Source organism: Perca flavescens, chromosome 19 (genome assembly GCF_004354835.1).
Source record: "Perca flavescens isolate YP-PL-M2 chromosome 19, PFLA_1.0, whole genome shotgun sequence".
Taxonomy (NCBI): domain Eukaryota; kingdom Metazoa; phylum Chordata; class Actinopteri; order Perciformes; family Percidae; genus Perca; species Perca flavescens.
This window is the reverse complement of record NC_041349.1, coordinates 3,448,075-3,461,798: the sequence shown is the minus strand read 5'-3', so window position 1 is coordinate 3,461,798 and position 13,724 is coordinate 3,448,075. Positions and strand designations below refer to the sequence as shown.

The 13,724-nt window shown below is 39.1% G+C and overlaps 1 protein-coding gene and 1 long non-coding RNA gene across 3 annotated transcripts in view; both read right to left on the bottom strand.

Moving 5' to 3' along the window:
• Nucleotides 1–447: 447 nt before the first annotated feature.
• LOC114574074 (coxsackievirus and adenovirus receptor homolog) lies at nucleotides 448–9,396 on the bottom strand. Of its 2 annotated transcripts, none has more exons than XM_028606381.1 (4): nucleotides 9,306–9,396; nucleotides 4,473–4,802; nucleotides 2,099–2,455; nucleotides 448–1,971 (listed from the first exon to the last, which is right to left on the bottom strand). In XM_028606381.1, exons 1-4 carry the CDS (start codon nucleotides 9,379–9,381, stop codon nucleotides 1,736–1,738), a joined length of 999 nt encoding a protein of 332 aa, XP_028462182.1. In that variant the 5' UTR covers nucleotides 9,382–9,396; the 3' UTR covers nucleotides 448–1,735. The 2 variants fall into 2 exon arrangements, with proteins under 2 accessions (XP_028462182.1, XP_028462183.1); XM_028606382.1 differs by lacking the exon at nucleotides 9,306–9,396 and adding an exon at nucleotides 6,333–6,628.
• A 3,359-nt stretch (nucleotides 9,397–12,755) lies between these two features.
• LOC114545296 (uncharacterized) overlaps nucleotides 12,756–13,724 on the bottom strand; it is an 8,541-nt gene continuing 7,572 nt past the window's right edge. Inside the window, exon 5 of the long non-coding RNA XR_003690863.1 lies at nucleotides 12,756–12,856. This is a non-coding gene — a long non-coding RNA (uncharacterized LOC114545296). The remainder of the gene's footprint in view (nucleotides 12,857–13,724) is intronic.

Sequence of the window (13,724 nt, the reverse complement as noted above, 5' to 3'; positions counted from 1 at the left end):
GTGACTCTAACTGTTCTCCTCCAGACTCTTTAACCAGCTGTCTAGGACCAATCTGTTTAGTTAGATGTCTGCCTGTCTGCTGTGAAGAACCATCACTGCTGGACATAGAGCCCAGTTTGATTAAGTAATAGAAACTCAACAACTGTGTAATATCTCAATGGAAGAATCTTGAGAATCTTATGTTCAATTAAACCCTCTTTTATCAGCACAATATAGACATATCAGCATGATCACCTTCTTTCATCCAGCTCATGCAGAGACCACTCGGTCAGAACACTTTTGTCGTCTTTTCAACATGCAGGGCAGCATTAGGATCGGGCCACAAAACTACTTAGGTTTAGGATAAGATTGTGATTTGGGTTTAATTAAATGCAATATCTGTATACTGTTAAATTACTCTCATTGTCCAAATAATGTCAAATAATGTGCAATAACCCACACTGCCTATCACACTGTAGATAACCATTTTTATTATATGTATACAGCTTCTTTTTACTACGCATTTAATGTGCATATTGGATCGTGCAGGCAGCAGAGATCACGTACAAAGTGCGCCAAAATTAGTTTATTGACCTCTTAGGCTTGCCTCGCCCTCAGGGGTACGCTTGGAGAAGTAACAAAAGAGGAGGTTGAAGTCTGACTATCATCTGTTCTGCCACGGCGAGCCTGCTTCATGTGTCTGTTCATCAGCAAAGTCCCCGTGTTTCTGCTGTCATAGACAAGCAGCGTGCCGCACTTAATGCCCGACACCACATGTTGGACAAAGGTGTCTTCAGCTGAGACCAGAGACCCTCCATCAGATTCAGGTCTTAGTCTCTCAGGATCACATCCTCCCCCCAGGCTCTGATCCTCCTCTACACAGTTAACATGTTAATATATTAATATAACACACACAATATGAGGTTGGATATTTAATTTATAAAACACACAACAATGAATATATAAAAGTTAATACAAATGTAGAAAAATAAAGTATTTACCAGAATAAGATTGAAGAGTTTAAAGTGCATTAAGGTTTCTGAAAATTAAAACTGAGTTATCAACTTCCATCATGTCTCTGATCATTATTATTACATCCATTGATTCATATTAAATAATTATCAACTGATTTCAAAGATCATCACTTTGGTATAGTTCACATTTCATAACATTTCCTTTAGCAAACATCATGTAAATCTATTTTCATAGATAATAAATCCAGTGTAAGGTCTTATTTAGAGACTGACTCGTCCTCTATGTTCCCCTGAGATATTCTGAGCTGCATCAGATGATTTTATAATTACAATAACAACAATATTCACAATGTTATCAACTCCTCAGTTTAAACCATTCAATGTAAGTGCATATTATATCATTAGCTGGAAATATATTATTCTTAGAAGGCACCCTGAGGCTTTATATGGCCGAGCAGAAAACAATCATTTAAAATCCCCTCCATATAAAATGTATTATTACCAAAACACCCAAACAGAAGACATGTTGAAGATCTCTCTACACCTGATTAGAAGATATGTGGGGGGTGCTCCGTCTGCTGATATTTACAACTAAAGAATATTATTATTGTCTTTAAAAGTAACAAAACTTTTACTTGAAAAAAAAAGTATGTTTTTCATGGAGGGAAGAGATTGGTTGAGAAAAAACAAACAGAAGCTGTGCAAACACAAAGAAAGTAGAAAGGGTTGAATATTTACAACACATGAGAAAAGCAGTCAGGTGGAAAAACCTCTGGGAGATGTCAGACGAGTGCATCGCCCAATGCTTCATCATCATCATCATCATCAGCAGCAGCAGCAGGTTGTCCTGATCTGTTGTCCTCACGTCTTTTATACATCAGGCCACCACCCACTGCAGCAGCTACAAGAACCAGTCCACCTGCTACCAGTCCAACGATGAGGACTACAGGAGAGGAGTTTCTGTCCTCAGGGACATCATTCTTTGGGTTTCCATCCTCGGGGCGTCCACTGTTTGGACCTGAAGATAATAAAACATATGAGTCAGTAGATGTGTGGATAGTGGAGCAGCTTTCATCCTCTCTGATGTTAGAAACTGCAGCTACAACCTGATACTCAGAAAAACTCACTGAGAGAGACTCACTCACCTGCTGGCTCTGGAACCTGCAGACGGATGATTCTGATTGGCTCAGAGTCAATGATGGCTCTTCTTTCCCGTCTTGAACCAGCTGGTTTAACTCGACACTCGTATGTCCCGTTGTCGATGCTGTTCACATTCTTCAGAATTAAAGACACGTCTCCGTCCTTCAGATCTCTGTCCACCAGCTCCACCCTGTCCTTAAAGGATGGATGCTGGTGGTCTGTCTCCAGGTGTCCATCTCTGTATAAGAGGACGTACTCTGGTTCCAGGTCAGGTCTGGTCCACTCTACAGCTCTGATGGAGGAACCAGCAGCCTGACATGGCAGAGTGACATCATCTCCAGGCACTGGTACCACAACCAGGTCTGAAAAACAATAATAAACTACTATTAATAATAATAATAATAATAATAATAATAATAATAATAATAATAATAATAATAATAAGTCAGAACAACAGACTCCAGGTGTCCTGCTGTAGGAAATGTGTTGCTGCTCTCATAGATATAAAACTGATAGATAGATAGATAGATAGATAGATAGATAGATAGATGTGACTGCAGCACCACGGTGGTTTAAAATATCTGTTTCCTATTGTTTAAATCCACCAATCACAACACAGCACATCAGACAATTTAATAACTATAGGCTACTGGATATATATTGCAGATATCAGTATTTCTGTTCTTCTTAGTTTAAAAGAACATATCGTCATTCTTCCTTGGATATATGACCTATTAAGGCTTTCAATTTCAGATATCCCCCCAAAAAAAATAAATCTGATATCCAGAAATGATTTGTAGATTTCTGTTCCTCCTTAAAGGAACAAGCCACCGTTTGTTGAACTCGTGTTATTCACCGTCTCCTCTAGATGTAGGTAGGTGGACCAACGTATCTGTCTCACTATATGCATTGTCTTAGTCCGGCAGCGCCGCTGCTAGCTTAGCTTAGCATAGTGAATGGAATGTCAACTATCAGGTCATTTGGTTTTTACTTGAGGAAGGTTTATTGAAAGTAGGAAGTACTTTAAGTTTAAAGTGGGGCTTTGACTTCTGCCCAAAAATCATATTCAAAGTTTGTTTGTTTATTAATATTTGAATATATTCAAATATTTATTAATAATAATATTTTATTAATAATATTTTGACCATTAAATATTTTGAACATTAAATGCCTTTAGACAGGCAATGATGTTTTCAGAAGAACAACACACTGCTACGACTGTTTATTATTATTATTATTATTATTATTATTATTATTATTATTATTAAAAGTCAGACTCTGGATTAAACACAAACAGTCTGCTTTCGTCAGGAAGGTCAGAGCTTTCTCCGTAGCCTACGTCAGAGGTCTGATGGTTATACTGGTGCGCTGGTGTGTGTGTGTGTGTGTGTGTGTGTGTGTGTGTGTGTGTGTGTGTGTATAGATAGATAGATAGATAGATAGATAGATAGATAGAGATTACCGCTAGCTTCAGAGCGAGTAGACAAGCTAACATATTTACAAAACATAATGCCCATAAACAGGTTTGAATTAGGGCTGCTCCCTCTTAGTCCATTAGTCTTAGTCCCCTTAGATTTCTCTAGTCCATTAGTCATGTTTTTATGCTTCACCTAACTCCATCTCTCTCTCTGTGTATAATCTATGAATTTGTTTCAATTCTACTAAAACCAGAGAGGGTCGATCTGGGCTAATCCCAGCCAGCTCCAAGTTTCACCTCCAGTCAATAAAGAACTCAATGCAATACTTCACATGCTACTGGGCTGATGAATTAGTATCTTACAATCAATAGAGAATTTAGAGCAGTATTTGCCTTCAATTAAGCAGTTATTTATAGCGCTGCTCCCTCTTAGTGGATTAGTCGACTAATCTGTCGTTTTGGTCTTAGTCAACTTAGGTCTCTTTAGTCCATTAGTCATGTTTGATGCTTTTTTTCATGCTGAATGACTTATTTCCAAGAAACGTACAAGCACATCTCTGGTAAACACAAGAATTAAAGTGGTGCTTTTAACATGACTCTTTGTGGAGAAACTCAGATTTACAGATCTGTCGATTAACTCAACTAATCGATTAGTCGATACGATTGAACGAGTGTTAGTCGACTCAGAATTTCTTCAATCGAGCACAGCCCTAGTTTGAATATTAAGGGCTGCCTAACATTTGTTTGAATATCAAACAGTCGAATTATATTCGAATAACGAAGTTCAGAGTCAAAGCCATAGTTTAAGGTTACAGGAGTAAAATATTCTCTAAATGTTGAGATGATCTGAACTGATTGTCTCTCTGTCTGACTCTCTGGGACCAACTCATCATGGGAGACTCTAGAGGAGCTGCAGCTACAACCTGATACTCAGAAACACTCACTGAGAGAGACTACCTCACCTGGAACCAGCAGACGGATGGTGCTGATGAGTGTGATTTGGTTAGTATCAGCTGGTTTAACTCGACACTCGTATGTTCCAGCATCGTGTCTGCTCACATTCTTCAGAGTTAAAGACACGTCTCCGTCCTTCAGATCTCTGTCCACCAGCTCCACCCTGTCCTTAAAGGATGGATTCTGTTCTTCTGGAGTCAAGTGTCCACCTCTGTATAAGAGGACGATATCTGGCTTCAGGTCAGGTCTGGTCCACTCCAAGACTCTGATGGAGGAACCAGCAGCCTGACATGGCAGAATGACATCATCTCCAGGGTGCACTGTTACCACAATCAGGCCTGAAAAACAATAATAAACAATAGTAATCAATAAAAGTCATGGTATTCCTAAAGACCTCCATCAGGTGAAACACGTTAATTATCAGAGATATCAGAGGACTTAATTACCACGAGGTCAACACATGAAGAAGCTCCTCACTGAGATACGTGTTGACATGACTCATCAATAGTTCAGGTCTAATCTTTCAGGAAATGTTGTTTAATATTAGATCTGATCTCTTTTATATTCAGTGTCTCTCTGCCCTAAAGGCCATTTTATGTTTCTGAATTAAATCTACTCCGTGGCTACATACGGAGGTACGTGGAGATACTGAGACTACGCTGCAACCTGATGTCACCTCTAAACAAATGTAACTACAGGACACACACACACAGAAATGTTGATTAATGTGCATTGTCCTAATCAAATAAATAAATAAATCTTATTCTGCATCCGAAGGGCCTCTGACATCAACTCAGCAGCCTGTCAGTAGTCAGTGTCTCTGTTAAACAGAGATGTGAAGGCAGAAGTAGACTCTGACGACATATTTGGTCTTCGTCATCACATTGTTGAGACTCAAGATGGCATAGACCACCCCCACTTTAGATTCATTTCACACGTTGTCTGTACCTTTCATAAGTTGAGACAACAAAATGTGGCTAAGGTTCACACTCTGCAACTGAGAGGAAAAGTCTGAGGAAGAAACTGAGTAAGGTAGAGTGGTTAACCTGTGTTATAGACTTTAATCATTTATGAAGCTGTAATAAATATGAAATGTTTTGATCTCAGTTAAAATATCAGAAAAAATAACGAGTCCTTGATTTTGTCTTGTAACATATCCATGTTACGCTCGGTAGCTCTTACATCACACTGTACTGCAGGCTTGCTGATGGACAAAGTCAACCAATACAATTCACATGTTTAAATTAATTAACATGTATTTCCAAATATGGATAATCACACCATTGTAGCCATATTGCATGCAGTAGGCTGGCTAAGGTAAGCAGTGATAGTGTGAGCGGTGTTACGGTCTATGGTTGGGCGTTGGACCGCTCATTGACTTTTATCCCAACATGGCGTCACAAAAGGTAGATCATGAATGATCTTTTTACCAAACTTTGTCTGACACTTATAAAGTTCTCAATGCTTCGGTTTAGCTACGTGTAGCGACCCTCGTGATGCTACTGTGGAGGTGTGGTGCTGTTTTGAGCCTTGGTAGTGGTGTAGAAGCTCATGCTAATGCTAGGTAGGGTCGGGAACGTCAACGTTTTTAAGGTTAGGCCTACAACATTCATCCGAACCGAGCCAGAACTAACTCCAGCACCGGGTGATAACGGCAGTAACGTCGGGGGAACAGACCGCATCACCCCGGGACTCCGAGCCGCGGTGTTGTGATGATATCCGCCCCCCTTTAGCGGTTAGCTGCTGGCTAACTCACTGCTCAACTAGCTGACGGTAGCTGCCACACATCGCATCAAGAAACAGAATGACATGAATAAACATTACTAAAGTTGTCCATCAATCTTTTCACAATAAAATCTGATATTTACCAGAAGCTGCTCCAGACAGGAGGATCAACAGGAGCAGAAAAGGAGCCATGAGATCTGACAGAGAGGCGATCTGTCTCCCGACACGGTTCTCTCTGACAGTATAATATACTAATATATATATTTAGAGTATTTCCTCGACGCTACGACTATAGGGAGCAGAGGTGGCTCTGATCGGCTGTGATGGGTTCTTGAATTACCACCGACGGATCACAAGGGAGGGGTCGGCTGCCAGTCTGGTTGTATTTGACGGAGAGGGACTTGTACAGCGGTGCGCACTAGGTGCGCACACAAGGGAGGGGGTAGCTTCTTCTTCTTCTCTTATTTAATGGCGGATTGCAAATAACGTTCAGGTGCCTACCGCCACCTACTGTGCTGGAGTGTACTTGGTAGGTTCTTCTTCTTCTTCTTTGGGGTTTTACGGCCCGCATCCCAAAAGTTGCATTGCTGCCATCTATGGAACTAGCACTTTAGTGCACTATATCCGGTTATACAACCTAGTGACTCTAGGGAGGCAGTCTGGGTGTATCAGAGGGAGAGGGCGGGACTACAGCTCTGGTTACAGGCAGAAAGCTGCATCATCTGACGGAGAATCTAAAGCAGCCTACTGTAATGCGCTGTGCGGGTACATTAAAGATAAATGCCCAAAACTATCTTATCAGCAGGCCAGAGTTTGATTAATTTCACAACTATAGTTTGTCTTTTGATGGCGATACAGGTTAACAACGTTAACTACCGCAACCAGCGGCATAGGCGGACGCGTAGGTCTACATATATTCGTCATGACTCATTTTGTACCCACCACTTTTTGGGGAAACCTTGAGCTCAATTAGTTAAAATAAATGAAGCACATAACACATAGAATTCTTGAGCGACAGATGCCAACAAATCGACAAAAACCTCTTCTATCCCCACAGGACAGCACAGACACAGCTGTTGTTCTGCTGATCGCTCCTCCTTTTACAGCACTGGCAGTCTCCGTCACCGTCATATAACGCTTAACGTGAACAAGCTTTACGTGGTTTAATGTACCTCAACATCGATCACCACATTTCTCTCTCCTATTGGTCCTCATAACCACTGAAAACTGTCACAAAATCGAACCAGAAATGTGGTGATGATTGATCGTTGTTTAGGTCCATTAAACCACGTTTTTATTCATTTACATTAGTAATCTATGGACAGAGTCTTTCAGAACCTGAGCTGAGCGAAAGAGAAAGAACATGGATGCGTGTCTGTCCCCAGCACAGTTCAGACTAAACTGACGCCCATGCTTATAGGCCTTAACACTGCTCCAATCCCCCCTTAATACAACTTAATAATAACACATTTAAGGATACAACCAGTACCATGAAACACACAATAAACTAAGAGACTAGGACATGAATAATTGACTATAATTAGAGATATTCTGACCTTCACACTATAAACCCAGAACAAACACACTTCATACTCAAACCGTGTTCACAGTTCACACAACACACCAGTTTAACTAACATTATATTATACACACAACACACCAGTTTAACTAACATTATACACACACAACACACCAGTTTAACTAACATTATATTATACACACAACACAACAGTTTAACTAACATTATATTACACACATAACAGGAACACACATACCATTAATGAAGCCTTATGTCCGAGAGGAAGAGACTACCTCACCCTGGGTGCCGAGCTGCACTTTACTGGTCTAAAATGGCGCACAGGCAGGGCTCACTCAGGCTCGTTGGAGATAAAGTGCGCCTCGTCTGTAAAGTAGACGCAGCAGCAGCAGCGGGGGGGCAACAATCACCAGCCGTTACTATCTATGGTTACCAGCAACATGCAGTCTGAAGAGGAAGTCACAGAAACACTCAGTCACACTCTGTTAGGTTTGGTCCGATTCTGATTTAATAACATGTTATCAGACCAATATATATATCAGCTGGTACACAGTCTCCAGTTGTTATTATTATGAGATCAGAATGCTCTACATGAGATCTGTTGCTGATTTTAATAAATAACAGACTGTAGATGATGTAGCAGTTAAAATCCCTCTGATTCAAAATCAATAAAAAGTTTATATAAAACGTCATCATGTTGAGTTGATTCTGAACCAATCAGCTGTTAGATCAGCTGAGCGGCCCTGGGTCCGCCTGGGTTTTTGTTTTTATTCTCAATTAATTTATTGAAAACATTTGAAGTTACAAACAACACATACAAGTACACATACACACAACAACAACAACAACAACAACATAAATCTATAAAGAAATCATATCCCAGGCAGGGAGTCTGTAGAGTCCAGCACGGCCAATCAACAAGCAGTCCAGTTGATACAGCACCACTTAGAGTTAGAAGAGTTCAATATCATTCAGTCACGTGGTGTCACACATTCAGACATCAGATTCCTGTCATCTTTCTAACTGGAGGTATTAGAAACTGCAATAGTCCACACCCTCCCTCCTGCTGGTTCCCTTCTTCTGTCTCTCTCTCTGTCCCTCCCCTTCCTTCTTCTGTCTCTCTCTCTCTGTCCCTCCCCTTCCTTCTTCTGTCTCTCTCTGTCCCTCCCCTTCTTATTTCCTCCCATGCAACCAAACATTCTCCATGCAGTTGGTCAAACATAAGATCACACTTTTAGCTGAAAAAGTTGAATTCAACACTTATTTATGACAAAACCAATACTGTCTAATACATTTAAACATGTTACATAATATTTATACATAAAATCCTAACATTGAACTATTCATGTAAAACCGTTATTGTTAGTTAAACGTTATTCACACTTTCATAAATCCAGTTTCATTATCAAAATAAACTGAAATGTAGGCTATTGTAAATATAAATCCATCAATGTATCTGTTTTAAACACTTTTACATTTTCTCTTAACAAGACGACATCATTCTATAAGACTAATTAAAATCATAAATAAATAAAATAAAGTCTACATGAATCCTTTCATAATAAAGTCTGATATTTACCAGAAGCTGCTCCAGACAGAAGGAACAACAGGAGCATTAATATATCCATGAGAGCTGAGAGAGGGTAACCTCTCATCTTTCTCTCCTTCCCTGTTCTCTCCATCTCTTGATCTGTTTCTACACCACGCTGCTGAACTGTAGTAACCTTTCCTCTGCGACCTGGTGCATGTGGGAGTGCTTCTACAAAGTAGCAATGTGCAATATAATAACACTATATACTATACCCGGTCCACGCTGCCCTCTGCTGGACTCAGAGTGTTCCTACTAACTGTCTCCTCCATGTTGTTTCTGTCTGCACTGCGCATGAGCAGCTGGCAGATAAACAATGAAACATACATATCTACAGTATATTAACATATAAACATACAAACTTTACTGCTGCAGAGAGAGAGAGAGAGAGAGAGAGACGGAGAGAGAGACAGAGAGAGTAGTTTGTAGTATGTATTTACTCTAAGTACATCTGACATGTACAAAACACATCTGGAACACTACGGTCACACACAGAGCATGGGGGGGTGTGTATATGTATTGCATGATTGAAATATGTTTGTATCTATATGAATGCACATATCCGTATATATGTGTTGGTATTAGTTCTAATAAATATGAATCAGTCACCAGATTACCATCCAGGTCAAACATTAAAACTTGTGTCGACATTAAAACAATCTGCCTTTTATTAATTAAAGAACATCTGAACTGACCTACATTTGACTTTTATCTGAACTATCAAATATGGAGTCATTGTGTTTTATGTATTTAAAGTAAAAGGAGTTTGAGTGTTGTTCCCTAACCTCCCAGACTCTCTCCTCTCACAGCCCCCCAGGAATGAAATGATGAAACCAGTGTGAGAGAGTTTCTCTAAATCCTGGAGACATGTTGGACAAAGGTGTCTTCAGCTGAGACCAGAGACCCTCCATCAGATTCAGGTCTTAGTCTCTCAGGATCACATCCTCCCCCCAGTCTCTGATCCTCCTCTACACAGTTAACATATTCATATATTAATCACACACACACACACACACACACACACACACACACACACACACACACACACACACACACACACACACACACACACACACACACACACACGAGGTTGGATATTTGAAGCAGCTTTATTTGTGTTCAAAGAATAAAAAAATGTACAGCAATGAAATATATAAAAGTAACAATTCTGAATCCAAATATAGAGTATTTATATATAAAGTATTTATAGACTAAAACAGTTTAAGGCACATTAAGGTTAATGCTGATTACCAACTTCCATCATGTCTCATTAATGATCATTATTACTTCATCATCCATTCATTCATATGTCATCACTTCATTATCAACGGATTTCAAAGATCACCACTTTGGTATAGTTCACATTTCATAACATTTCTTTTGGCAAACAATATTCACAATGTAACCAAGTGCACTACCCTATCTCACCCATAGTGTTCTATATATTTACAGATGTAAAATGAAATAACTGAAAACATGTCTTATATTTTAGATTCTTCAAAGTAGCCACCCTTTGCTTTTTTATTAATAAGGGAAATAATTCCACTAATTAACCCTGACAAAGCACACCTGTGAAGGTAAAACCATTTCAGGTGACTACCTCATGAAGCTCATTGAGAGAACACCAAGGGTTTGCAGAGTTATCAAAAAAGCAAAGGGTGGCTACTTTGAAGAATCTAAAATATAAGACATGTTTTCAGTTATTTCACACTTTTTTGTTAAGTACATAATTCCATATGTGTTCATTCATAGTTTTGATGCCTTCAGTGAGAATCTACAATGTAAATAGTCATAAAAATAAAAAGGAAACGCATTGAATGAGAAGGTGTGTCCAAACTTTTGGCCTGTACTGTATATCTATATTATTCTTACTTCTAGTATAATGTCACTGCTAAATTGCACATATCTGTACATGTTGTTCATATTACATAGCCATATTTATTCTGCTCTTATAAGGTAACTGCTAATACACTGCACATATTTTCATATAGGGTTCTTGCATCATTTTAAAAGTAAAATTTAATGCTTTTTAAGACCTTTTTAAGACCTCAACAAATAGAATTTAAGACCCAAAAATGTAATAACAATTTCTTTGGAATACTCAATCTATTGCCTCCTACAACAGAAATCAAAACCTAAAGTTTTCCATTTGTTATCAATTATGTGCAATGTGTAAACTCTGCAAAAATACTTTTTCATGAGACCTTTTTTTCAAATTAGGAGACCGTATAATAACTAACAATAACACTTCCAACATTGTTTGGCCAATACAGACCTAAACCCAATCAAAGCTCACAGTTGGCATTTACCATTTCTTTTTCATTTTGTTCCTTTGTGATGCAGAACAGAGCCAACATAAGATACATAAATTGGATTACACTAAACAACACAATGCATTGCATGAAGGAACCATATAATACTACTACTACTACTACTACTACTAATAATAATACTTCCAACGCTTAAAGCAGTCTCCATCATAAATAAGCTCAATAATGAAAGTCCTCAAAACAGCCTGTCCCAAACCAAAAAGTTGACAAATAATGTACATGACTCGTAATGAGAGAAACCAATGAATAGAGAGGGCCATTGTTTTGTAACATGAAAATTGGCTGAAAATGTAATACCTACAGTAACTTTATGGTAAATTTAAGACAATTTAAGACCTTAATTTTCCCGGATTTTAATTTAAGACATTTTAAGACTTTTTAAGGACCCGTGGGAACCCTGTATTTATATTTAATTTATATATTACTCTGAACCACCTTCTGTTAACCAGCTGTACACTAGTGTCTACACTGCACTATATGTCTTGTCCTGTCTATACTTGTGTATCACATTGCACTTTAAGGCTCTTTTTTGCACTTCTGGTTGGACACACACTGCATTTCGTTGTCTTTGTACTTGAGGACAACGACAATAAAGTTGAATCTAATCTAATATACAGCACCTGAGAAAGCAGTCAGGTGTCAAGAGCTCTGGGAGTTGTCAGACGAGAGTATCGGCTGATGCTTCATCAGCAGCAGCAGGTTGTCCTGATCTTTCATTCTTATGTCTTCTATACATCAGGACACCAACCACTGCAGCAGCTACAAGAACCAGAACACCTGCTACCAGTCCAACGATGAGGCCTCCAGGAGAGGAGTTTCTATCCTCAGGACCTGAAGATAATAAAACATATGAGTCAGTAGATGTGTGGATAGTGGAGCAGCTTTCATCCTCTCTGATGTTAGAAACTGCAGCTACAACCTGATACTCAGAAACACTCACTGAGAGAGACTCACTCACCTGCTGGCTCTGGAACCTGCAGACGGATGATTCTGATTGGCTTAGAGTCGATGTGGGCTCTCTTTCTACCTGATGCAACTCGACACTCGTATGTCCCGTTGTCGTTGATGCTCACATTCTTCAGAATTAGAGACACGTCTCCGTCCTTCAGATCTCGGTCCACCAGCTCCACCCTGTCCTTAACTCTCCTAATGTCCTCCTGGATGTCTTACACCTGTTGTCCTCTGGGGTCAAGATGACCCCGCCTGGTTTGACTGTTATTTAAAGTATAAAGTATAAATTATGAATCAGTTCTGTGTTAGACCTTTAGTCTTACTTCAGTTCAACCCATTACTACAAATCTTTCCCTTCGTTTTGGAATTTAGAGCCAATATAGACCTTGTTTACATAAAGGTTTACCCTGTTTCTGAGTACAAATCAAATGAAACTATTAATTATTTTTAATTTAATATTATTTTGACTATTGGACTCATCACAGAGTGGTATATGTCAGACCTTAGTAAGGATCCGGTTTTTAAATCATTTGAATTGTTTTAATGGCAGCCCATAATCACACCTGTTGTCCTCTGGGGTCAAACTGACCCCATCTGGTTTTACTGTTATTTAAATAATATTTAGTGGATAATTCGACTAATTCTTTATTACACCTTTAATAAATACTTCATTCAAACACATTAACACCATTTGTTTTTATTCCATTAGAAATGTAAGGCCAATAAGACAGGTCAAAAGTGGACTTTATGTCAAGAATTCAAGACCTTCAGACTAAACTGTGAAAGGCCCCAACTCCTGGGAGAAAAGACCTGTTTGGTTGTTCTTGTTGTTGTCCTAACCATTGCTTGACGCCACCCATCAACCATCCATGATCAGAGAGGTTTCGGTAAGCCAGTATGTTTGGACTATTTGCTCCATTTCACCACTTTGTGCTGCGGGGTCCCTTTGACCCCAGAGGACAACAGAAGTTATTACAGTCAGTAAAACACCCATAATTCAATCAAATTACTTCAAATTTAGTTTGGTCATTAAGAGCGTAGTATTAGACAACTACCATTATTTTTAGACCATTTGATGAATAAAAACATATTTTGACTGCAAAAGATTTCATTTGGGGTCAGAATAACC